We start from the raw sequence: 24,457 nt of genomic DNA, 5'->3' as shown, positions 1-24,457 counted from the left end.
TTGTGTGACTATATACCTTTTGATATTATAGATGTGGGACATAGCATTAGCAGGGTTGGTTATTAATTAGATTTGAAGACTTGTGTAGATTTGGTATTATTGATGTTTGAGAGTTTTTACTATAGGCCCTCTAGTTTCTACAATAATTTTGAAGATGACACATGCAATTTTTTTCTTAAATCAAATGTTTTGTATAGAAATAGAGTAACCCTTTGAAACAAATTATTCAATTTTGTATTTGATCTAATTGGGTGCTTCTAAAGATGCCATGTGAGGCCTAATCTATGCTATGTGAGGTAAATTTGCTAAGTGAGACATTAAATAAGGGTTTGAGAAAGTGGTTTTTGATATTGGGGATTTTTTCACTATAAATATGGTGTCCATGATCTGGTTTTGTATACTCATCTTATTTTTTATTCTATCTTGCATCTAAAGTACACATGATTAATGAAGTTAAAGTAATAAATGCATATATATCATTGGTTTAAAGTTAAAACTTAAAAAGTTTTATAGGTCACTAATTCACCCTCCCTCTTAGTGATCCTAGTATTCCAATAAATGTGTTGTCAAACTTTTCCATAAATCACACAACTACCTTCCTTCTTCTAAAAAATTATCATCAATCCCAATAACAATCAAATCTTATGATTGCTCCACAAATCTTCATCAATTGTTCTACTTTACTTGTTTAATCTTCACTTGTTTACCTATTCACATATTCATCTAGTTCATCTATTTTTCCTTTTTACCTTTTTCCTATCAACATCACTTCCATATCACTAAACTACCTTCACTTGTAAAAATTATACATTGCTATCTTAGCCATATCATTTTGACATCATCACCAATCATATCCTGTGCTCAATCCAACTAATAAATCAATTTGTTTGCCACTAATTATTTTAGCAATTACCTAGTTCGATCTCTTTAGCCATAACTTACTTAATTCTTCACATTAATAGGTGCTATCATTAACATAGAATAATAAATCACAACTTAACCTTCCTGTAGGATAGAAACAATTAATTCATATGACAACATTCTTTTCTCAATCTTTATCTAGTAACATGCTAAAAAAAACTTAGTCAAATCATTGACATCAATGACAACCAATATTTGATTTACTTGTCATAAAACCTATATCAATTTCTATCAATAACTCATCATGTAACATTACTGCACCAATCTCTTATGCAAACAAATTCATCATTAATTGGTTATGCCAATAACATCGTCTTTGTGCCCTACAAAATGATCCCTCTTATTCTTTTCCACAATCACGACTATAAAAAAATTGATATTCTTTCCTAAATTGAAACAAGTCCAATATGCAACTTCCAACTTCCTCCAAACTTACTAACCAACACAATAAGATTTTTTATTTATGAATAGTAATAGCCATAATTACTAAACATTATATGATAATCAGAAAATAGAAAGATTCATAGAGCATTATTAAATTAGTGTTTCATTTCACATATCATAATCATATATATATATATATATTTTAATGTTTGTAAAAGTGAGAATTATTGTCATTACGAACATCATTGTGAATTTGTAAGGTAATCACATATATAATTAATGATGATATTATAACTACTTTTTTTTATCACCATTGCTATTATTTTTTATTATAATTAACATAAGTGTTTAGTATTATTAGTTCTAGCCAAAGGTAGGATACTATTGCATTCCTTGAATGCATTTTTTCAATTAGATTAACCAATGAAATCAATGAATTTAAAAGTTTATATGGAACTTATAATGTGTATATCTATTTTTTTTCCCCTTACTTTATAAATAACATTTTATGCTTACTCTATTGGTCCATACTATTTTTGGTAGGGAGAAAAATGAATTTTCTTTAACAAAAATACACATATTTTTCCAACAACAATAATGGCGTGCATTAGTGATAGCTTTATCTTTTTCCAAAAGTTTTCAAAAAGTAATTATTTTATCTTCCAACTCACTACCTAACTACCTAAGACATAAATGCATGTCTAATCATTAATAACTAAATCATTTTTCTTAGCAAAGATTGCAAATATATCAATCTATTATTTTTAACATCTTTGAGTTTAAGTTTATTTAAAATCTTACTAAAAAAACTAATTAACATATCATTTAAAAATACATTTTTTTCTTCATAATAATTTAAAATTATATTATTCTAATTTTAAAATTTATTTTTTAATTCTAAATTATAATTAAATTAATAAATAACGAAAGTATATTTTTAAAAATATAATTATTTGATAAATTTTTACTTAAAACATTTATAAATTTTGTTACAAATTTTTTTAATTTAGTTTTTAATGTTTTATATTTTATATTTTAAATATATTTGTTAGTTTTACATTGTCCCTTATTTTCATGCTAACTTTTTTCACACTATGTTTAACTAGTTATTTTTTTAATCTTGTTTTAATTCTTTTTCGCATTTTAAAATTTGTAAAACCAATATTATTTTTCAAACTTACTAACTCCTTTGTTGGTTTGGATCAAGTAATCATCAAATTATATTTTAAAATTTGAAATTTTAATGGAAAAGGTAGAAATAAATACTTCATGGATTTAACTCAATTTTATAATTGCTATTTAAATATTTCTTAAAATAATATTATCCTTTATTTTATTTTATTTTAATTCTCTTCTAACTATCTCTATTCATTGTCCCTATAATAACATATCATTCTCTCTCTTTTAAATCTCTTCATATCCTTCATTTTTATCTATAAATCTGTCTTCATATATAAATCTCTATTTTTCTTCTTTTCTAACTATTATGAAGCATATCTTTTAACTCTCTCTTCATATATTTCACTCTCTAATCCTTCTTTCCTAACCATTGGCAGAACTTTGACACAATGTGTCTTGTCATTATCACAATGAAACTTTAATACAATAAATATAATATAAAAATACAACCATAATTATTATCATCAATTTATTGTCAACTAGATTACATAATGATATGGCTAAAGTCATTAACTATATATATAGAACTAGTTGCTTTCTATTGTATAATCTATATATATATGGATCAATTATAATAGTTATCTTCTAACAAATAAGAGAGATAATCTTTTAAAAACTTAAAAAATTTCAACTCATCCAAATGGAAGGATTCTAAAGATACGACAAGATACTATTGCATCCGTTGGGTGCAATTAAAACTTTATAAACAACCAATCGCATGAAAGAATTTTTTCAGCTGACATTTATTTACCATAGTTCATACATTTATCTATGATTTTAAAATATGAAAAAAGCTAATTATCTTTATTGCGATTGGTTGGGAGTAAAAATAGTAAGGAGTAAAATTAATTTTCATTACATATAAATATAGATTTTTCAAACACTTTTGAAATACATTGATTTATAAGAATCTATCAATGCATTAATTACAACTTTATCTTTTCCACATTTGTGACAAGTGGATTAACTTTTTAAAAAATAATCATTTTTATCTTCTAGCTTACAAATGAATGTCTAATCAAAAATAAATTACCACTATCTATTTTTCTTCCCAAGTTCAGATATAAATATTTTAATCAAATATAGAGTTAAATATTATATCTTTGTATTAGAATTTCTATTTTTAAAAAAAATTGATTTTTTAATAAAAGTAATTAAATTATTACTATTATTTTTATTTTATAAAAATAAATTAAACAATATTATTTTTAAATTATATTTTATAATGGTGTCTGTAATATGTATAATTGATAAGTTTTACAATTTAAAAATTATATCATTTATTATTATTGTTATTATTTTTTATTTAAACAATTTATCATATAGTTTAAATATATTTATAACTTAAATATATATTTTAGTATTGAATTAATAATTATATTTTATATCAAAAAAATACTAAAGAAAATAACCACAAAAAAAGAAATAATTCAAATTTAAAAGATATATTCCACAAAAAAGAAATAATTTAATTCTAAAAATATATAAATTATTATTAAGTTTTTACAAATTATATATTAAAATTAAATATTTATATTCTATTTCTTATTTATTACATCGTATTTGTTCATTAACATCAAATTTATATGTATTACATCTATTTATTATTTACAAATGTACATATTAAATTATATAGATATTATTTCATAATTAAAAATTACTTTATTTTATGAAAAAATTGGAAATACAAAACATTAAATAGTAAACCTTCTTTAATTGTGTAAAATTAAACAATTATTAGTTTTACTTATAAAATCTTTTTATATTTCAATGCATTTCATTTTTTCTCAAATGTGAGTTTTCATATAAAAATTAAATTTTTAATTTCATTAATTAAAATATAATATATTTAGATTTTTTATTAAAACCATGATTTTTCATTATTTTGACTAGTTGTTTTATTAAAAAAAATAATTGTATTTAATTATCTCTTTTACACACAACTTATGTCGGTATTGTAGACACCTATTAATCCTTTAGAAAATAAAGTATTTTTATTTTTTGAAAAAGTCCTGATGACATCATCATTTATTAATTAATTTATTTTTATGCCATTAAATCCCTTTATCTTAATTAAAAATATTTAATTAAGGAATCCCTCCCAAAAATGTTTAAATCTTATTTAAACATTATTTCCTTATTTATTAATTATTTAATTAATAAATTGACCAAAAATCCCAAAATAAATAAAATTTTTTTTTTTTGCCCAAAACTTGGCCAATTTCCTTAAGACCACTAACCTCTTCCAAAATCTTCTAATCCTTCTTTAATTTTGATTAAAAGCTAATCCCATCATTTCCTACCCCTAATTCCAACTCAAAATATTTAATTAAGATTAAATATTAATCCTCATGTTTATTAAAAAAAGTTTTAATAAATATCTCCTCAACCCAAACCTTTGAAATAAATAAAACTTTATTTATTTCCTAAAAATCTAATTTATCCTCATCCTAAGAAGTTCTAGACTCTTCTAGAAAGTCTTCATCCTCATCTTAGGAAATTCTAGACTATTCTAGAAAGTCTTTATCCTCATCCAAAGTCTAGACTCTTCTAGAAGATGTCTTTAAAACTAATCCTAATCCCCTCCTAACCTTGTCACATTCCCTAAACATGAGTTAAAACTTCCTAACCCAAGCCAAAGTTAACAAATATCTCCTCCTTCACCCACCCTCATTAAATGCCATCCACTTGCCTATCCCTAAGCTAATCCTAAACCATCCTAATCCATCCTCTAATCATTTGCACAAGCCTAAGCAAGCTTAGAACCTTCCTAATCAAGCCCAAGTCGAAATTGCTCTCATCTCCCTCAAAATATCTCAACCATACAACTTTATGAAGTCCACTAGGCCATAAATGACTCTTCCAAGCCCTTTTATTGCTCTTACAAGCCATTATGAGGGTCTTTATGAAGATTTTATCTCTTGAGCCTCCTTTGTTGACTCATCTTTCCTCTTTCCTCCATCCTCTCACCCTGTGACATGTGTCACTCCCTGATTGGTTGTAAGGAAGCACAATCCATGTGCTCTCCTCTCATGCAATCTGAGCCTTCTATAAGCTTTTTCACATCCTTGCATCCTAGCCCTTGATCCCTCAAACCCTTTGCCTATTTAAGGAATCCTCTCCCAAGTCATTTTAACACAATCCATGAAGTAAAGTTATAATGCTATTTTGAGAGCCAAATCCATACTAAAGTCATCTATCCACACCAAAAATCCACAATCATCCATTGAAGCCTTTGGAAGCATATTGAGCATACATCCTATCCATTTAGATAAAGCCACTCAACAAGAGAGCTTCTCATTGAGAGAGCCCATTAATGGCTCATATTTTCAATTGAGAGCTCATCTCAGTCTATCTTGAAGTTTATGAATTTTGTTTAGTTTGTAGAAGCTTTATTTAAATTTGGTTTCTATTAGCATACTAGCATTGCTCATATACAGGTATCACTCTATCTTACTATTTTATCTCTCTTCTTCTTTCTCCTCTATATTATCTATCTTTTTTTCCTCTGCATAAATGTTTATGTTGTTATTGCTCCATACAACTATTTATCTCTATCTTAGTTTTTGTCCAGTGCTAATGATAGATGCAAATTTGTTTAAAGCATTTGTATTGATCGTAGTATGATATTAAGTACTTAGTTTCATATTAGGGACTTTGGCCTCTTATTCATGAGCTTAAATGCCCAAAGATATAATAATATAAGATGAGAAGTTAACAACAAAATATGAGCCAACCTATCATCACAAGTGCATTTCTAGGCAAAAATTAATGCATTCACAATGCTAATTTAGAACTATTTAACCTTATTCTCAGTCATCTACACCTCTACAACTATAATGCATTAGAGAGGCACTATGACACATTGCGTCTCTTGTTGAATTAGAAAACTAAAAAAATTTCAACTCATACCAAATGGAAGGATTCTGAAAAGGGAACATAATATTTGAGTTAGAAGTGGATACGGGATATTAACATGTCAAGTCAGGATCACAAGAAACGAAATAACTAGATGTGAGACCATGTCGTAGGAAAAAAGAACGATGCACTTTTCAGTCTCCTTCTGGTCATAACAGAAGAAATTCATACATTATAAAAATCTGACTAGAGGCAAATAGGTAATTTTCTTGTCTTCTTGGCTAAGTCGATCAGTCACGCTTCCTCGAAATTCATCTCCAGCGTGGTGATTGTGAATAACTGACCTTTGATTGCATTGTATTTTGAAATATAAGTTTTTACCACGATTAATTCAACACCGAGCTGAACGGTATACGAATGGCAGGGGGTTGCTCGGGAGTTCCACTTATTTATTCTGTTTTTTCTGCTGAAGGCTAATATGGCATACGTGCTCTTCGTATGCTGGAGTGATGGATTTTCCCTTGAAAATATATGATTGAAGGCAGACTTGTACGCTTGTTTGGCTGCACGGTATGATTTATTAGCCAGGTTTAGTTCCATGGGAAGCTGGATGGATACTTTGTGTGTATGTACATTAAGGTCACAGTCTTCTTGTTCTCCACGAAGCGCACACAATTGACTGTGTAATTCAAGTCTGAAATAAATATGGTTTCCTTTTCTATAAACCCTAAAGGTATCCCTGATTTGCACGAGTAAAAGAAGCAGCTTATCATGGCGGACGATCCTCAAGTGACAGTAGATAAACTTCCAATAAAGCGATTGGAGGCAATTGAAGAAAATGGCAACGAACATTATCCACCGTGAGTATTTATCACACTTATAATGACTTTTATTTCAGTTAGGGATATTTTAATTGGTTCGAAAGCTGTATTTTCTTGATTAGTTGTTTTCTGGAAATCTATACCTCGTAGTACAGAAAGCTTGTATGGACGGACTAGGATTAATTTAATAGGTAATATAAACAATAAAATTATTGCAAGGATATATCATGATTGAGAACCTATTCGGACTTTATGTATACGTCCTTAAAAAGGTTATATATCTGTTCTTAGTTACTCACTCTTAACACATAGACACACTCATTTGCGCACAGACACTCATGCGGCCACTTTGTCACTATACCATATCATTTAGACCACAGACGTAGGTTTCAATAGCTGATTACTTCGGATTTCTACACACCAAAGCCATGACAGAGCACATCTCTGTCTGGCCGTGTCAATTGTGCACCTAAGTAGGCTTTACAAGCCACGGGAAAGTGATAACTGTAGTTTGCCCCATGACATACATAAGTGGGAACGATTCAATGTGCACCATTGTCAAGGGAAATTATTCACATACGTCACGGCATGAAATTTTATGGGCTGAGCTCTTGCTGTACCTTCTACTGAATTAGAGAACCACATGGAAGGCACGTAAAAGTAACTGTTATTATCTTGCAATGTTGTTTCTAATTAGATATATTTTGCTATAGCTTCTTTTCTGCACCCCATTTAACATTTTATTTATTTATTTAATGTTATGTTCCTAAATAGTAAATTCTAACTGTGCTCTCCTGTTACTTTCTTTACAGTGAAATCAGTCAGGAAGAGAAGCCTCTTACGTTACTTCGACGAATGGATTTTGGCATGTCTATAGTCAAAGATACAAAGAAGTCTAAGATTTCAAATGAAAGTCAGTCAGCCCCTACCTGGCAATGGCAAGGTCTGGTTGAGAATCTGCACGAAGCCCAACAAGAACTTTCAATCGTCCTTGACCTAATTAACCATGTAAGTTTAATGTGCTTTTGCTAGAGTAGTCCGTTTTTTATGCTTTCTACTTTTTAAGCTTGTTCCAGAGCCTCTATCATGTAATTTGACATGGATTGCCAGCAAGAATCTTCTGACAGAATTTTACACAGATAATCTGTATAATTTGTGTGCTCCACGTTGCTCTGTAGCAATTTTATTGCAAAGATGATTTGTACTATAGATTTTAATTTGACATGTTAAGTGTAGAATCCCATGATTGGCAGAAAATAAAAAAGAATTCCATACAAGCAAATTTCACCAACACACGCCAAGATATGGTGAATGCATTTTAGGTTAACTAACCTCCTGAACATAATATATGGAGGAAAGTAAAATAAGTGCAATGTGATATTTTTTTTAGGTGGGCAAGGCCAGTTTTTTTTAGTCTGAACAGAAGATGATTTAGAGAGAATTGAACGGTCTATGATCTACATTCTGATACAAATTAGGCAAAGGTCGATGACAAGATTGGGAGTTCAATTGGCCCAGGTTTAATTACTAAGGACCTGCTTGAAGTTTTAAACACAACTCAGAGGGCTCAAAGGATGATGGGATTTACTCCCCAATCCTTCCTTTCATAAAAATGCTTTACTTGCCATCCCCGTCAATACCATCTTTTGCAAGTTCAGCTAAACTTATAAACTTTGGAGACGTTTCCCCAACAAGTGCCGTTGTGGAGACATTAGCTATCTTTTCATTAGTCTTGCAATTTTGGATACCCATTATTCCCACTTGAACCCATTGCTGAAAACATACTAACAAATCTCAATATGTTTAGTCCTGGTTTGTGCAACTATCTTGATTCAATATGTTTAATCCTGGTTCGTGCAACTATCTTGTGAGTGGTCTGAAGAATTCCATCTTCATCAAGGTAATGTCTATCTTGCTTTCTCTGTGAAAGTCCAAGCTTATTTAACAACTTATGAACAAGTTCTCTGTCCCTAATCTACTTCATCAGTTGACTACGTGACTGCCTGTTACTTCTTGAATGATAAAAAAATTAGACCCAAACAAGCGGCTTCATGAAGATGTTAGCTATTCAGTTATTAGAAAGACAACAATTTAGTCAGTGAAAACCCTCCAACTTGAGGGGAAAAACCAATAGCACTAAAAAGCATATCTCTTTTATTAAATAATAGAGGTCTGACTACAATGCTTCCAACTAAATACAAAACTCATCACACAAAGCAATGATATCTATCTAGAACTGAGAGACACTTAATATCATAACTGAAAGTCTCTTCATTTTCCAAATGCGCGTTTCTTCAGTTTTTCAAATGCATGACTCTTGGCATGTCTCTTCATACTCTGAAATGCACGTCTCTTCATATTTCCAAACACAAGTATATGAAAGAGCACCATGCAGATAATCATGATATCTCTGCAGCTACAAACATCAACACTCCCCCTTAGCAAAGGAGATATCATTTGCAGATTTCATGTCATCATGACAAGCACAATGGCTACATCCATGTGTGTCAACAACATAAATATATCACAGATCTTTTCAACATGATATAGTCATCTCAGCGTGACATTCACTATGGCTACTCCTAGTGGGTGAAGAACCAAAAAATTAAGTAATGGAGTCTCACACATGACTTCCACCATGGCTAGTCTAAGAGGGTGGATCTACCATGACTACTCCCAGAGATTGGAACAAGGGCTTTCACGTCAAACTCTCGCAGAGAAGAATGTGTTAACAAGGTATTACACCTCAAACATCTCTATCACAGAGTAGAACTCAGTAACAAGGATTGTTCCTTGAACTTCTTTATCACAGAGAAGAACTTATTAACAATGGACTGCAAACAGCTCCCTCATAGAGAACTTATTAACAAGAGATTGCACCTCAAACTTGTCCCTCACAGAGAATAACTTATTAAATCACATAAAAGATCATTTGAATGTTGTGACTCCCTCTCAATAGGGACATCATACTCACAACTTTGATTATCACAATAAACTAATTGAATCTAATGTTTGACCAAACAAGGAGCTTTTGTAATCCCATTGCTACACGAGCTTGTTGATCCTCCGCAAAGTACTTGACACTCTCAACCTACCATACAAGCTCCCTTTGAATCATAATTCCTCTTCTTGGAAGTTATTGATCACCAGACAATCTGCAATGTTTCCAATTATCAACCCTATGACAATAAACAATGTCTCCATTCTTCAGTCTATATGATTTCCTCACAGAATGCATCAGATTTTTTCTCCCCTTCATTGCAATCTCTCAGTAGGCCTCCTCTATACATTCTGGAAACATTTATAGAGATTAGTAATAGTTCATAGGATCAACCTAACACAAAGGAAAATATAAATGCTGGAAGCATACATAATTGACTACTCTAATATATGAATTAATATTCACTTAAAAAGTTCACGAACATTAAATACTTATCTCTTTAATTGTTTAATCTCTCTCACAATACACCAATTGTAACACAGATGCATGCCACAAGACTTTGCATGAACACCATTGAATGATCACTATCTTGCCTATACTTCCCATGGCATAGATGATCTATAAAAGGACTTCCTCTAGTATATTGGTACCTCATTTAAAACTCTATGCCATTTTACACATCAAACATGCTACAATATCCTCCAAGAGGGACATGCATTTTCTAAGAATTTTGCTACACTGGACTTCTCCTTCAAATGGCCACTAAGGCAGTCCCAAACTGCCACAAGCGCTATGAGAATGGGCAATGTTGAATCTCCTCCAAAATAAAACAGAAATATGCCACAATTCACCTCATAATGCAGCGGCTGAAAAAAAAATGTTGCGTGGATTTTCTTTACCAAGATCATCCTTAACCTGCCTTTTAATTGCCACAATCACCTCAAACATTGAATTGTGCCCCTTACAAACTGTCCCAAAATAACCCTACACTGGCATCAGACATTTTTTGATGATGTTTAATCTTCAATGCTTATTACATGAATAGTGATGGAGATGAAGAATAGCCAATTCACAAAGGAAATAATTTGCCAATGGTGGAAGAATAAAAGTGATTAAAGCCTTCTCCAGTAGCTTCTTGTTATCGAGGAAGAATATGGAAGAAGCATGTATTTAATGACATATATATGTAAGCATTTGCAGATAACAGAGACTGAAGGTACAAATCACAAAACAAGAAGTTCACTCAGCAACACAAATGAAGTAATAATGTTCAATGGGCTCTGCCAGAACAGGTACCAATGATAGCTTCTTCCACTTCCAACATACAAATTGCCTATAAAATACTCATTACAAAGTGCAATAGATACAAAAACTAATGAACAAGAGAAACTCCCTTATTTTGCTGTTATCCAATCCGCTTCGATACCATATTAACGCTTTGCTCAGAAATAAAGATAAACAACAATAAATTAAATAAAAAACACTGAGACACATAAAGACACCTTGCTCAGAAATAAAGATAAACAACAATAAATAAAATAAAGAACATTGAGACACATAAAGACACCGATTTATCTTGGGAAAACCCTCCAACCTGGGGGGAAAACCTATCCAATTATTATAGTGTTTCTTTGACGGTCATCTAAGTTATGCTTTAGTTTATTAAGTAGTTTCTATTTTCATCTTTAGTTCACAATTGTTTCTCTTAGAAATATCGTTTTTGTAAACCTATATAAGGAGTTTTCATCTCCTTTGTTTGATACAACTACATCAACATCGATTTACTATAACATGGTATTAGAGAAGGTTGATGGGATTTCATAAAATTTGATGAATTTTTTAAGAAAAAATCATGTAATGTCCCTTTTTGTGACATTAGAAACATTGAAGTCTTATTTTATATAATGTTAGAATTGACTCTGAGACAGAGACTCAAAGTATTAAAAGGTCAATTTAATGTTACAAAGAGGACAAAAGGTCAAGGAAGAATAAGACGAATTATCAGAGGGAAGTTGAAGAGTCGCAAGGGAATAGGACGAAAGTCAGAGGGGAGTCGAAGAGTCTTAGTTTGTGTATTAAAAGGGGAAAGAGGCTCATTGTTGGGGATGTTTGATTTATGATTTAGTTCAATTTTCTGTCTTGTGAGAGTTTTCAGAAAGCTTCAACTTTCAGCTAGTTTGATGACCTAGCCCCTCGTGCTGGCAGACAGTGGACGAAAACCCATTGTCCAGGGAGACACTAGTTCAGGTGTTTTACATGTGCTTACAGGTTCTTTTTCTAGTATTCCAATTTGGCTGTTAGATCTATATTTAAGATTGGGTTTTCTAGTGCTGGTTATTGTACTGTTGTTGTATAATGCAATAATGTATCTACGAAGATTGTACAAGAGTTGCTGGTTTTATATTACTGATTTGTGAGGTACTTTCATATGTTCAAATCCTAAATAGTATCTTGGAATAACGGGTTATATTCTTGTGGAGAATCTTCTAGTTTTATTATAGTATTGTATTCCATTTCCCTATATCTAAGTTTGAATGTTATTTAAGAGGAAGTGGATTAAATATCTATTGGGGTTTCTACTAGATTCCATTGTGCCGAAATACATCTGCAATGTTTTAGTTCTGATTATATTTTTAAAAGAAAAATCTAGTAAATATCCGGTTTGGGATATTTCAATGGTATCAGAGCCTCGAACCTGCCAACTTGTTGGGTATAGCTAGAGGTTCAATCAAAGGGGGTTTCCCAGCTAGTATGTGAAGAACTTTTGGAGAGTCTAGAGTCAGTTTTTAAGATTCATTTAATGAGTTGAAAATTGGCTTGAGCTGTCTTTACCACAAGAAGCAGCCAATTGGGGATATAATCTTTGTTGCTGTGGAAGAATATTGGGTGTACCTGTAGTTTCCACTATATAGTGCTACGATGACTTCATATGACTATCACTAGGACTTATTACCACTATTAATGGAGTCCTAAGATTGTTTGTAGAAACATGATATATTCATATAAGCAAAAGACTTCTGGACAACTATTCAAAAGTTTTTAGTCACTATGTGTTTTCAAAAGAAGATCATATTTGTTACAATTGTGGGACAATATTAAGTGTGTGGCTCACCGTGAATTGATGGAGACTAGAATATTGGTTGCCCGTTGGAGTTCATTGCAAATGCATAAAGTTTCCTTTTCTTAAGTCATGCCGTAAGAATGGAGTTATCTGTTAATACCAAGAGCACATTTTCTGTGTTACTACATGGAAATTTTATAAGTTGTTGGTCAAAACTGTGTTATTGTTTGTTTGTTTTTACCTACAACCAAGGCAGAGACGACTCTGGAATTAATATTGTTTTGTAGGGAGCCATGGGTTCTGGAGAAATGACAACAAAATCTGTTTTGTTGGGCTCGAGTTTGTAATAGTAGGATAACCGTTTCTTGAGCATCAAAAAAAATAAAATGGAATGACAGTAGAGCTAAACACAAAGGAGAAGCTACAAGAAGTAGGGTCACCACAGACTGAATTGTTGGATTGATTGGGCATAGTAATAAGTGCGGCATAGGAAAGCTAAACGACAACAACTATGGATATGGGAAGTTTAGGAGTCAATGGTAGCAGATATGTTCCCACGGGCCAGGTAGATGAATGTTAAGATACGCAACGGTTGTGAATAACAAGAGGCCCTCACTAGACGCAAGGATTACACCAGACCGTGTCATGCAAATTGAATTTTCCTTCACGACAAATGACAGGCGCCAACCTCGACGGGAATCACAAATAATATGCAAAAATCCCATTATTGTGCAAAAGAGAGGAAGTTGAAATTCTTTAGCCTTCATATATGCTAGTAGTCGAAGAGATATCTCCTATAGTGCGCAACCATACCAAATTTTGTGTCGTTACATATCTAGTCGGGTGCAGTCAATTATAGACACATTGTTTCATAACGGAAGGGACCATGTATTCCGTTTGAAATAAGTTATTTGTAATTACATGAAGCTAAATTGGTGTGAAATATCTTGTTGGGTGATTGAAGACACCACCATGTTAAAGGTTGTCATGAAGTATCTATAGTTTGAAGGCATACCTTTTCAAGAAAGGTATTGGTAAGGAAAGCATCATGTTGGGGGTCGAGTTTTGAGTTGTTGGGAAGGGAGTTTTGCTTTCATCAGGTTGTTGATACTTACCTAGGCTGAACCATTCAGTTTGTTAGAGAGAATTGATTTACTTGTGTCAGGGGCCCTTTTTGCAGAGTAATGATAATCTGGGTGTTACCAGATTTGTTTTGGTTTGGACGGAGTTACAAAAAATTAGAATGGGAATTATAAACATCATTGCCAGTGGTATGCGGAAGCAGTCTTCATTAGTAGCATTGTGTGTGTGTTATATGCCATACTTTGAAGATTGGAAGCATTATCATTGTTGAGACTCATTTCTCTGAAGGAGATTAGTTATTTGATTCACGATACTATTTTTTGTGCCGTGCGGTCATTCCTGGAATCCAAAGGAAGCTGCAAGCTTGCAAGCTCAGGGTGGCGTCAACAATGAAGGGTGTTAAGAATTCATCGCATGTGTGACTCTGTTGCTGTAGTAGGTGCCAGTTTAGAAGCAGGATTATTCGATAATCTTCATTCAAACCAAACATTAGAGCCTGCAAAACTTATTGGGAGCATACAGGACAATTTTGAATTGCAAAAAGTAGACTTTTAGAGGTGTGCACCCACCACAGTTAGGGGATTTCTTGTGGTGTATCACACGATGTCATATAAGACAAAGGTGAATTACACACATAGTAAATTGCAAAGTGATATGTAAGCCGAAAAACTTACAAGGATTTCAGCTTCGAAGTCTGGTAGTAACAGGGATCATCTTCTGTGCTAATCTGAACTACTTGATGCTCAATTTTATCTTTGTACGGTGTTGATTAGCTACTTGGTGCAGTGGCTTAAAACAGGTTGTTCATTTTCTTAATTTATCCCTATAATTCCATTCGTAGACTCTATACAAAACAATTTGTTCAATTTTGTAACTGCTATTGGCCTGCATCTTTCTCAGAACTAGATTGAGATTCATTCAAATATCATAGTGCTCTCATGAATATAACTTGTGATGTGAACCAATTTCCAAACTATATCTTGGCATGAAGGGCTATACAAGTACGAAGATGATTAACAGAGTTGTCCATTAATCATTGCATTACTGTCATGAGCATTTAGAATCACAAAGATGTGGCTACTTTGTTAGAATTCCAAATGGAATGAACGACTTGTGAAGAGATCTGAACATTGAATTGAAAGCTGTTTCCGAGTATGCCAATGATCTAGCAGGTTTTACAAGAGCTACAGAATCTCTGACGGTAACATAATTTATTAAGGGACTTTTCACTGGTCACCATTTGGGCTGGAGTTCTATCATAGAATAAGTGTTTACATGGAGTACTATCATAGAATAGGTGTTTACATTTGGGTCATGTCTGCTAAGAGTGAGGAGTTGTAGAGTAGTAGATGATTCCATTCATTTTTTTATATATGCTACAACAACGTTGTTAAAGATCTCTGCACGTCGGTTATCTACTTTTTGAAAGAGCATCCATCTGGATAATTTGGGAAAATATAGGGCTTGGATAAAATTAGGAAAGATACTATGAAGATACAAGTGTAGATATCCCAACATTTTGAATCCGATATGAGAGCAAAAATAGTTGACATGTATAGAGAGTATAAAGAACTTCCTAGCCAAATTCAGAATGATTTATCATTCAGTGATTACGTGGATTTTCATCTAGTGTAGAAAAATAAGACAAATAGGGCAAAAAGAGAATATTTGGAATTGGTTCAGGATCTTGCAAGGGGCCAGAGCAAAAATATGTACGAGTTTCCAAAAAATCATGATCAGCAAATAGAGGTTCTTGAAAAAGAAGAGTAGTCAACTACCATTGTTTTACAACCTTCTAGTGAACATGTAGATGATGTTACCCAGGGTACAAGTTTTTATGTTGGTAAATTGGAGGTTAGCGTTGACAAACAGGCGGATGAGGACGGTTGCACATGAGGTAATAATAGATTGGAAATTTTGTGTGATGAACCATATAATACTTACGCCCATGGCGGAAATTCAGGGGAACAATCCAAGATGACACTACAAGACGATGAGCTGTATCAACACGATAATGAAATGCATGCATTTAGAAACCAGCTGAAGGTTAACGACGAAATGGTTGTGGCATCTTTGGTATGTTATGACAACACTCACAAGCTGATTGAGGATCTCTACAGGAAGGTTCAAAAGGGAGTGGAAGCAGAATGGCTTGTTTATGATTTGCAAGTGATCAAAATAGGCCTTGAAACTATGAAATCGGAATATTTGTATTTGCTTTCCAACAGGGATAACATTCTTAAGATTGCTGAAACACATGTTGGTCAGCTGAATAAAGAGAAGCATGAGATTAAGGAGCTCAATAGAGAGCTTAAGGAAACATAGGAGGCATTGAATGATGTTCGGATTTCCCTTCAGGAAGCAGAGAATTGGATTGGGATCACGAATCACTCTTAGGAGCAGGAGGATAAGGAGAGGTAGAAAAGTTTCCTAGAGGTAATTGATGAACTTGATAGCATTCAGTAGAGGTATGCTTTGGATAATTGCCCCAAGCGATCGTTTTAGGTCACTTTCAACTTATCGATAACCCTATGTTTGAAGTTGATGCTGATTGGATTTCTGATAATCCCCTGTTTGAGGTAAGCAGGGACTCTCCTTTTGATAATCATGAAGGAGATGATTCTGATTTTAGGATATGGAATCCTGGTACGATTCTTAGCAAGGAATATAGATCACAGGATGGAAGTGGTGAATTGACTACAGTTGTTTGTCATTGGATCAGTCCTAGTAGGATACCCGATTTCAAACCATACAGGAGTTGGTTGGACTATATACATCAGCCTTTGGGTAGCTTTTGGTGTAGTATTGAGGAGAGTTATGTGTTGATCATAGGGAATGCTCCTTCAGCTTCATTCTTATTCATAGTACCTATGTACTCGGAGATTCTCCATATTGAAGATTACAGTTTGGTATTTGTTGTGCCCATGGTGTTACATTCGGTTTTTGAGTGGCTTGCTTATTACATCATCTATTTAGGTCAGGTTGTCATCATCTATTGGGTTATGCACTGTTCACCAATACATTTCTATCTTATCCTATCAACTGGCTATGACAATAGGGTTTTGGATCCAGGTGTTGATCATATGTATTTTTGGCTTCTTGAGGACCTTGTTGTGATTCTATTCAGTTTGAGGTTGGATTCAGTGGTATCAGTGATGATCAGAGTTATTTAGTTTATAGGTGTAGAGTTATTTTTAGAGAGTTACATGGGATCCAAGGATCCAGTTGAGAGTTAGATTGTAGAGTGACATTGTGTTTCACAGTCTGACCGGAATTGTTTTTAGTTTGGACTACAGGGCTACCTGTCGACTCATATGGGATCTTGGTATTGATTGCTTAAGGACAAGCAATTTTAAGGAGGGGAGATTTGTAATGTCCCCTTTTTGGGACATTAGAAATATTGAAGTCTTATTTTATATAATGTTAAAATTGACACTGAAACATAGACTCAAAATATTAAAGGGTCAATTTAATGTTACAAAGAGGACACAAGGTCAAGGAGGAATAAGACGAATTATCAGAGGGAAGTTGAAGAGTCATGAGGGAATAGGACGAAAGCTAGAGGGGAGTCGAGGAGTCTTAGTTTGTGTATTAAAAGGGGAAAGAGGCTCATTGTTGGGGATGTTTGATTTATGATTTAGTTCAATTTTTTGTCTTGTGAGAGTTTTCAGAAAGCTTTAACTTTCAGCTAGTTTGAGGATGTAGCCCCTCGTGTTGGCAGATAGTGGATGCAAACCCATTGTCCTGGGAGACATCAGTTCAGGTGTTTCACATGTGCTTATAGGTTCTTATTCTAGTATTCCAATTTGACTGTTAAATCTGTATTTAAAATTGGATTTTCTAGTGCTAGTTATTGTATTATTGTTGTATAATGCAATAACGTATCTACGAAGATTGTACAAGAGTTGCTGGTTTTATATTACTGATTTGTGACGTACTTTAATATGTTCAAATCTTGAATAGTATCTTGGAGTAACGGGTTATATTCTTGTGGAGAATCTTCTGGTTTTATTATAGTATTGTATTCCATTTTCCTATAAATGAGTTTGAATGTTATATTTAAGAGGAAGTGGATTAAATATCTATTGGGGTTTCTACTAGATTCCATTGTCTAGAAATACATCTGCAATGTTTTAGTTCTGATTATATTGTTAAAAGAAAAATGTAGTAAATATCCGGTTCGGGATGTTTCAGTTCAAGCCTCTTTTGATTTGTAATTTAGAAATTTGTTTTTTGATTTTTTATTTTTGCAGAAAATTGCGAGCCTAGTTGGGGGGTTTTGTGTTATAGTAAATTGATGTTGCTATTACGAAGTAATTAGTAAAATACTTGCTTTTTATTAATAGAGATCGAAAGGTCAATATGTACAAAAGAATACAATGATTTCCTTGGGAAACGATCGTAAAGAATAGAAACATTCTATTCTAGCAAAGAAAGCTAAAAAAACAAAAGTTAACTAAAGCTAACTAGATATTTACAATAGATTACCATTAACTAATAATAAACAATTATCTATTATCGTAATACCCTCCCTTAATGGTTAATCTATTTATAACACCAAGCTGTCCTCTGAATTTGACAAACTTATTAGGACCAAGGGGCTTGGTGAGAATGTCTTCAGTCTGATCTGTGGTAGGAACATATTGCAAATCTATAGTCCCGTCTTCAACCAACTGTCGTATGTAATGGCAGTGAACATCCACATGCTTGATTCGTTCATGGAAGACTGGATTTAGTGCTAACATGATAACGCCTTTGTTATCCACAAATAGAGTAGTTGGTCCTGCTGGTGACATCTGCATATCCCCAAGCATCCAACGAAGCCAAACAACTTTACATCCTGCCTTAATAGTCCCTCTGTATTCGGCCTTTGTAGAGGAGAGAGAAATTGCCTGTTGCTTCTTACTGGTCCATGTGATTGCACTGGATCCCAAACTGAACACATCCATAAGCTGACTTTTTATCATCAACAGAGCTTGTCCAATCTGAATCTGTGAACCCACTGAGTTTAGGATGAGAACTTCGAGAATACAAAAGTCTATAATCTGAAGTGCTCTTCACATAACGAAGCACATGCTTTGCTGCCATCCAATGATCAGCCTCAAGAGTTGTCATAAAGCGTGAGATATAGCTGACTGCGAAGTTGATATTAGGCCTAGTAGTAGAGAGGTAGATGAGGCTACCTACTAGTTGCCTGTATGTAGTATCATCAATGAAAGGAGAATCAGACTTTGTAGATAACTTGAGACCTTTCTCCATAGGTGTAGATGCATGCTTGCAATCTTGCATACGAAATTTGTCTAACAGGGCTCTGACATATTTGGACTGAGAGATGAATATACCATAAGACCGTTGCCAAAGTTCAACACCTAAGCAATAATGCATGAGCCCAAGTTGAGTCATATCAAAAGACTGGCATAAATTTTGTGTGATTCCCTGAATCAAAGATGCCGAACTGCCAGTGATGATCAAATCATCCACATAAATTACCAGAAGGATGATGTCACTTTTAGTAGTCTTGATGTACAGATTTAAGTTTGAAGAACTCCTCTTTAAGCCTTGATCACTGAGGTACTTATCAATTTTGATGTACCATGCCTGAGGGACTTGCTTCAAGCTATAGAGAGCTTTTACCAATTTGAGAAACTGATGGTCTTTACCAGCAACCTTAAAACTAGGAGGCTGCGTCATGTAGACCTCTTCATGGAGATCACCATTTAGGAAAGCACTCTTGACGTCCATCCGATGGACCTTCCAGCCAAATTGTGCTGCCATGGCTAGGACTAATTTGATGGTGTTCATCTTTGCAAGAGGAGCAAAGGTTTCCTCATAATCAATGCCCCTGACACTGAGAAAAGCCCTTTGCCACTAAACAAACTTTGTACTTATCCAAGGTACCATCTAATTTGTATTTGATTTTGTAAACCCATTTGCAACCAATGGGTTTCTTCCCTAGTGGAAGATTAGAAAGGACCCTGGTGTTGTTCTTCAGCAGGCTCTGGTGTTCAGATGTCATGGCCCGTTCCCATTCTAGAATTCTTTTAGTCTCAGAATATGTTTAAGGTTCAAACACACTGTGAATGTTGGCCATGAGAGCAAAGATAATAGACTGTAGGTTTGCTTTTCTTTCGAACATTTCTCCCATTAATGAGCTCATCATCACGAAGATCAACAAGTGTCTTAGCCCACCACTTAGGCTGGAGAGGAGAATGACGAACATTAGTATTAGGAGATGCTTGGTAATCAGGTTCCTCATTAGAAGAATCTGGATCGAACTCAGGTGAAGCATCTACAAATTGAGGTTATTCTGCAGGAGAAGTCGGAGGTGTCTGTACAAGGATCACTGGTATAACTGGAGCTGCAGGAGCTACTGGAGCCCTCGTATCAGGTGGACCTAATGGAAGCCAAACTCCCAAATCATGAGCCTTTATAGGCTTGTTTGCTAGATCAAAAATAGGAGAAACATGCATGAATGCTCTTCGCTGCTCATCAAATACTACATCACGATCGTAGATGAGTCGAGATGTCTCAACATCGATTAGGTGATAGGCTTTGTGAAGACAACTGTATCTAGCAAGCATGAGTTTCTAACTCTTGGCATCCAACTTGGTGCGTGATGCATTAGGGATCCAAACAAAAGCAAGGGAGCCAAAAACCTTCAGGTGACTTATTTTGGGCTTGTGACTTGATCAGGCCTCTTCCGGAGTTTTACCTTTGACCGCTATTGTGGGTGACCGATTCAACAGATAAATTGTAGTGTTAACTGCTTCTGCCCAAAAATTCTTCAGAACATGTCTATGTTCAAGCATGGAGCAAGCCATCTCGGTGATTGTTTGGTTCCAATGTTCAACTACATTGTTCTGTTGTGGTGTGCGGGTGTGGTTGATTGGCGTTTGATGCCATGTGTATCCACGAAGCTAGAGAAAACATTAGAACAAAATTCCCCCCAATTGTCTGATCTAAGAGCAATAATAGATTTCCCAAACTCTTTTTCAACTAAAGGTTTAAACTTCTGAAATACAGGAAATGCATCTGATTTCTTTTTAAGGAAATACACCCACATTTTTCTACTTAAATCATCAACAAACAACAGAAAATACTTGGACCCAAGAACAAAAGGAGTGGCCATAGGGTTGTAGATATCGACATGAACAAGCTGAAGTACCTGAGAAGCTCGCCATGAATCACCACTGGTGAAAGGTGTGCGATGTTGCTTCCCAGCTTGGCATGCATCACAAACTCCAAGTTGTTGAGTCTGAATCTCTGGCAATCCATGAACAAGCTCATCCCGAGCAAGTTGTGAGAGATAATGCACATTTAAGTGTCCATATCGCTGATGCCATAGTGTGCTGATAGAAGACTGCTGAGTAGCCATAGCTAAGTTGTGAGAATCACCAGAATCAGTAAGTTTGAAAAGACCATTATCCTCGAGACCTATTGCAATAGTAGAATGAGTCGCCCTATTAGTGATGGTGCACTGATGTGAACTGAAGGTGACATCCAAGTGTGGAGAATGTCACAGCAATTGACTGACTAAGAGTAGATTTAGTTCCATCCCTAGAACGTAGTACACATCGAGGAATATGAGATTCCTCCCAGCAGACTAAATTTGAATGTTGCCTTTGCCAATAACTGTGTACTCTTTCTGAAAAGACTGTGATCCTCAAGACCCATTACAATAGTAAAATGAGTCGCCCTATCAGTAATGGTGCACTAGTGTGAACTGAAGGTGACATCCAAGTGTGGAGAATGTCATAGCAATTGACTGACTGAGAGTAGATTTAGTTCCGTCCCTAGAACGTAGTACACATCGAGGAATATGAGATTCCTCCTAGTAGACTAAATCTGAATGTTGCCTTTGCTGATAACTGTGTACTCTTCTTTGACACCAGAAATAACAGAGTCTGAATAAGGCTAGTAGTCAGTAAACCGGTCTCTGTGGTGAGTGAAATGACGAGAGAGACCTGAATCATTGTACCAGGCAGACGACTTCATTAATTTGTAGGTCTTTTAGCCATGAAGGTGTAAAGGCAGACTCTGTCTGCTTAGTGTGCTTTGTACTGTTTGCTTTGGGTTGTGAACTTGATTGCTTAGATTGTGCAGCTAAGTGTTTTTGACATTCAACCTTCATGTATCCAAACTTGTGGTAGTAGTTACATTGAATGTTCTTCTTTCGGGAACCATCTAATGGTGGAGCAGAAGACTTCTGTTGAGATGCATGCTGAAACTTGCCTTTATCCTTTTGAAAGGATTTCGTAGCAAAGGCTTACTTTGTGAAGGTGGTGTTGGAGCTGCTACCAAACTGTTGTTTCCATTGATTTTGCTGAAGCAATAGTGTGTAGAGATCAGTGAACTTCAAATCAACACGAGAAGACGTGATGTTGAGTCTCGATAAAATGCTCATAGTACTTTGGTAAACTTTGAAGAGTGATAACCACAATATCCTCTTCATCTTGTGATTGATGGCATGTAACTGATCACGGATTTCTTGAATCTGATTCAGGTGTGCCTGGAGCGAGGTGCGCTCATCCATGACAATAGAAAACATAGTGTTCTTCAGAAAGAAAGCTCTGCTTTTGTCAGAAGTCTTATGAAGACCTTTGAGATGTGTCCAAATCTCGGTAGTTGTCTTGCCGGATGGAATCTGAGAGAGCTAATCATCAGCCATGGATAATTTGAAAAGCATCACTGCCTCCCGATTATTCAGATCCCATGTATCTTGATCAGGACTAGGAGCAGTCTGATACTTCGTAACACCCAATACAAGTTGATCGGTGTTCAATGAAAGGATGTGAAAATCTGTGAAGGCATGTTTGTCAAGGCAAAAAAACGGAAGACTCAGATAATTCTGAGAGTGACCTAGAAGAGAGCTTGAAAAACCTAGAAGGAATATGTTGTCATTTTCTAGATCCGTGGCTTGAAAAGCAAGACACGAAAAACTAGGCACCTAGAAAAATCGGATGACAACCTAGTTGAGCTCTTGAAAAATCCACCAAGAATTTGAAATCAAAATATTTATTCAAGCTCAAAAATTAGGGTTTCGAAGAAAACCCTAGTTGGCGGCCATTAATGGTCAAAATGGCAGCAAAATGGTGTTTTGTAGGCAAAAAGTTGCCGATTTGTGGTCACGCATAGCTGGTTTGAGGTTGTCAATGGCTGATGGGACCAAAAACAACACCACACAGAGTGATTGGAGGCACGAGCAGTGATCAAAGACAAGGAGAAATGGCTCTGCTTGGACGCTTGCCTTGTGATCACGCCTTGATCAGAGATAGGCACAAGCATGTGTGGAGTTGCAGAGGGCAAAGACAAAATGACACCAAGCAAAAACGTCACCAAAAATCATCTGACCAGACCAGGCTTGCAATTTGATCAGGAAATCTTTGCATTCATGTTTTGCTGAAAAGTCCTAGCCGAGTGTAATATTGGTTTGATTTTTGATGATTGTAGTTCTCAAAAAAATGAACAGAAACCCTAGCCAAGTTTATGTGAAAAAATCTCAGAAATAATTTCAAATTTTTTTAACAAGTAATTTCAAAAGGAATTATAATTTTTTTGAAAAAATTTGAAGTATTGGCTTTGATACCATATTATGAAGTAATTGGTAAAATACTTGCTTGTTGTTAACAAAGATCGAAAGGTCAATATGTACAAAAGAATAAAACAATATTTCCTTGGGAAATGATCGTAAAGAATAGAAACATTCTATTCTAGCAAACAAAGCTAAAAAACAAAGCTAACTAAAGCTAACCAAATATTTACAATAGATTGCCATTAACTAATAATAGACAATTATCTATTATCGTAATAGTTGTTGTAGGTTTATTAAACAAAGGAGATGAAGGCTTCTTATATAGATCTACAAAGATGATATTTTTAAAAGAAACAATCGTGAAGTAATGTTGGAAATAGAAACTACCTAATAAACTAAAGACTAACTAAGATGGCCATTAAAGAAACATTATAATATTCTAATACCCTCCCTTAATGGTCATTGTCTAATTGGTGTCTTTTGGTCATAACTTCTTCAAAACATTCTACTGCTTCTGAGACCCTCCCTAGATCTGCGAAATGTTAATGACTAGGAAGCCAAAATTTGCCGTAAAAGAATAGAGAAGGGTGCCCCCTTCTTCAGAATGCTTTGCAACAAGAGACAAGAGTCTGCCACTAACTCTGCCACTAAGATGAGTCTGCCATTAACAACCCTCT

The 24,457-nt window shown here is 34.3% G+C and overlaps 1 protein-coding gene across 1 annotated transcript in view; it reads left to right on the top strand.

The window, feature by feature from the left end:
- Positions 1-6,485: 6,485 nt before the first annotated feature.
- Positions 6,486-24,457, top strand: part of LOC149529237 (RNA polymerase II transcription mediator) — a 144,282-nt gene continuing 126,310 nt past the window's right edge. Inside the window, exons 1-2 of the mRNA XM_089808233.1 lie at positions 6,486-7,202; positions 7,976-8,171. Of these exons, the coding sequence (XP_089664359.1) occupies positions 7,114-7,202; positions 7,976-8,171 (285 nt within the window). The 5' untranslated portion in view covers positions 6,486-7,113. The remainder of the gene's footprint in view (positions 7,203-7,975; positions 8,172-24,457) is intronic.

Source organism: Cupressus sempervirens, chromosome 11 (genome assembly GCF_028749045.1).
Source record: "Cupressus sempervirens isolate cs-2001-9-10 chromosome 11, ASM2874904v1, whole genome shotgun sequence".
Classification (NCBI taxonomy): Eukaryota; Viridiplantae; Streptophyta; class Pinopsida; order Cupressales; family Cupressaceae; genus Cupressus; species Cupressus sempervirens.
This window is presented reverse-complemented; position numbering and strand designations above follow the sequence as displayed.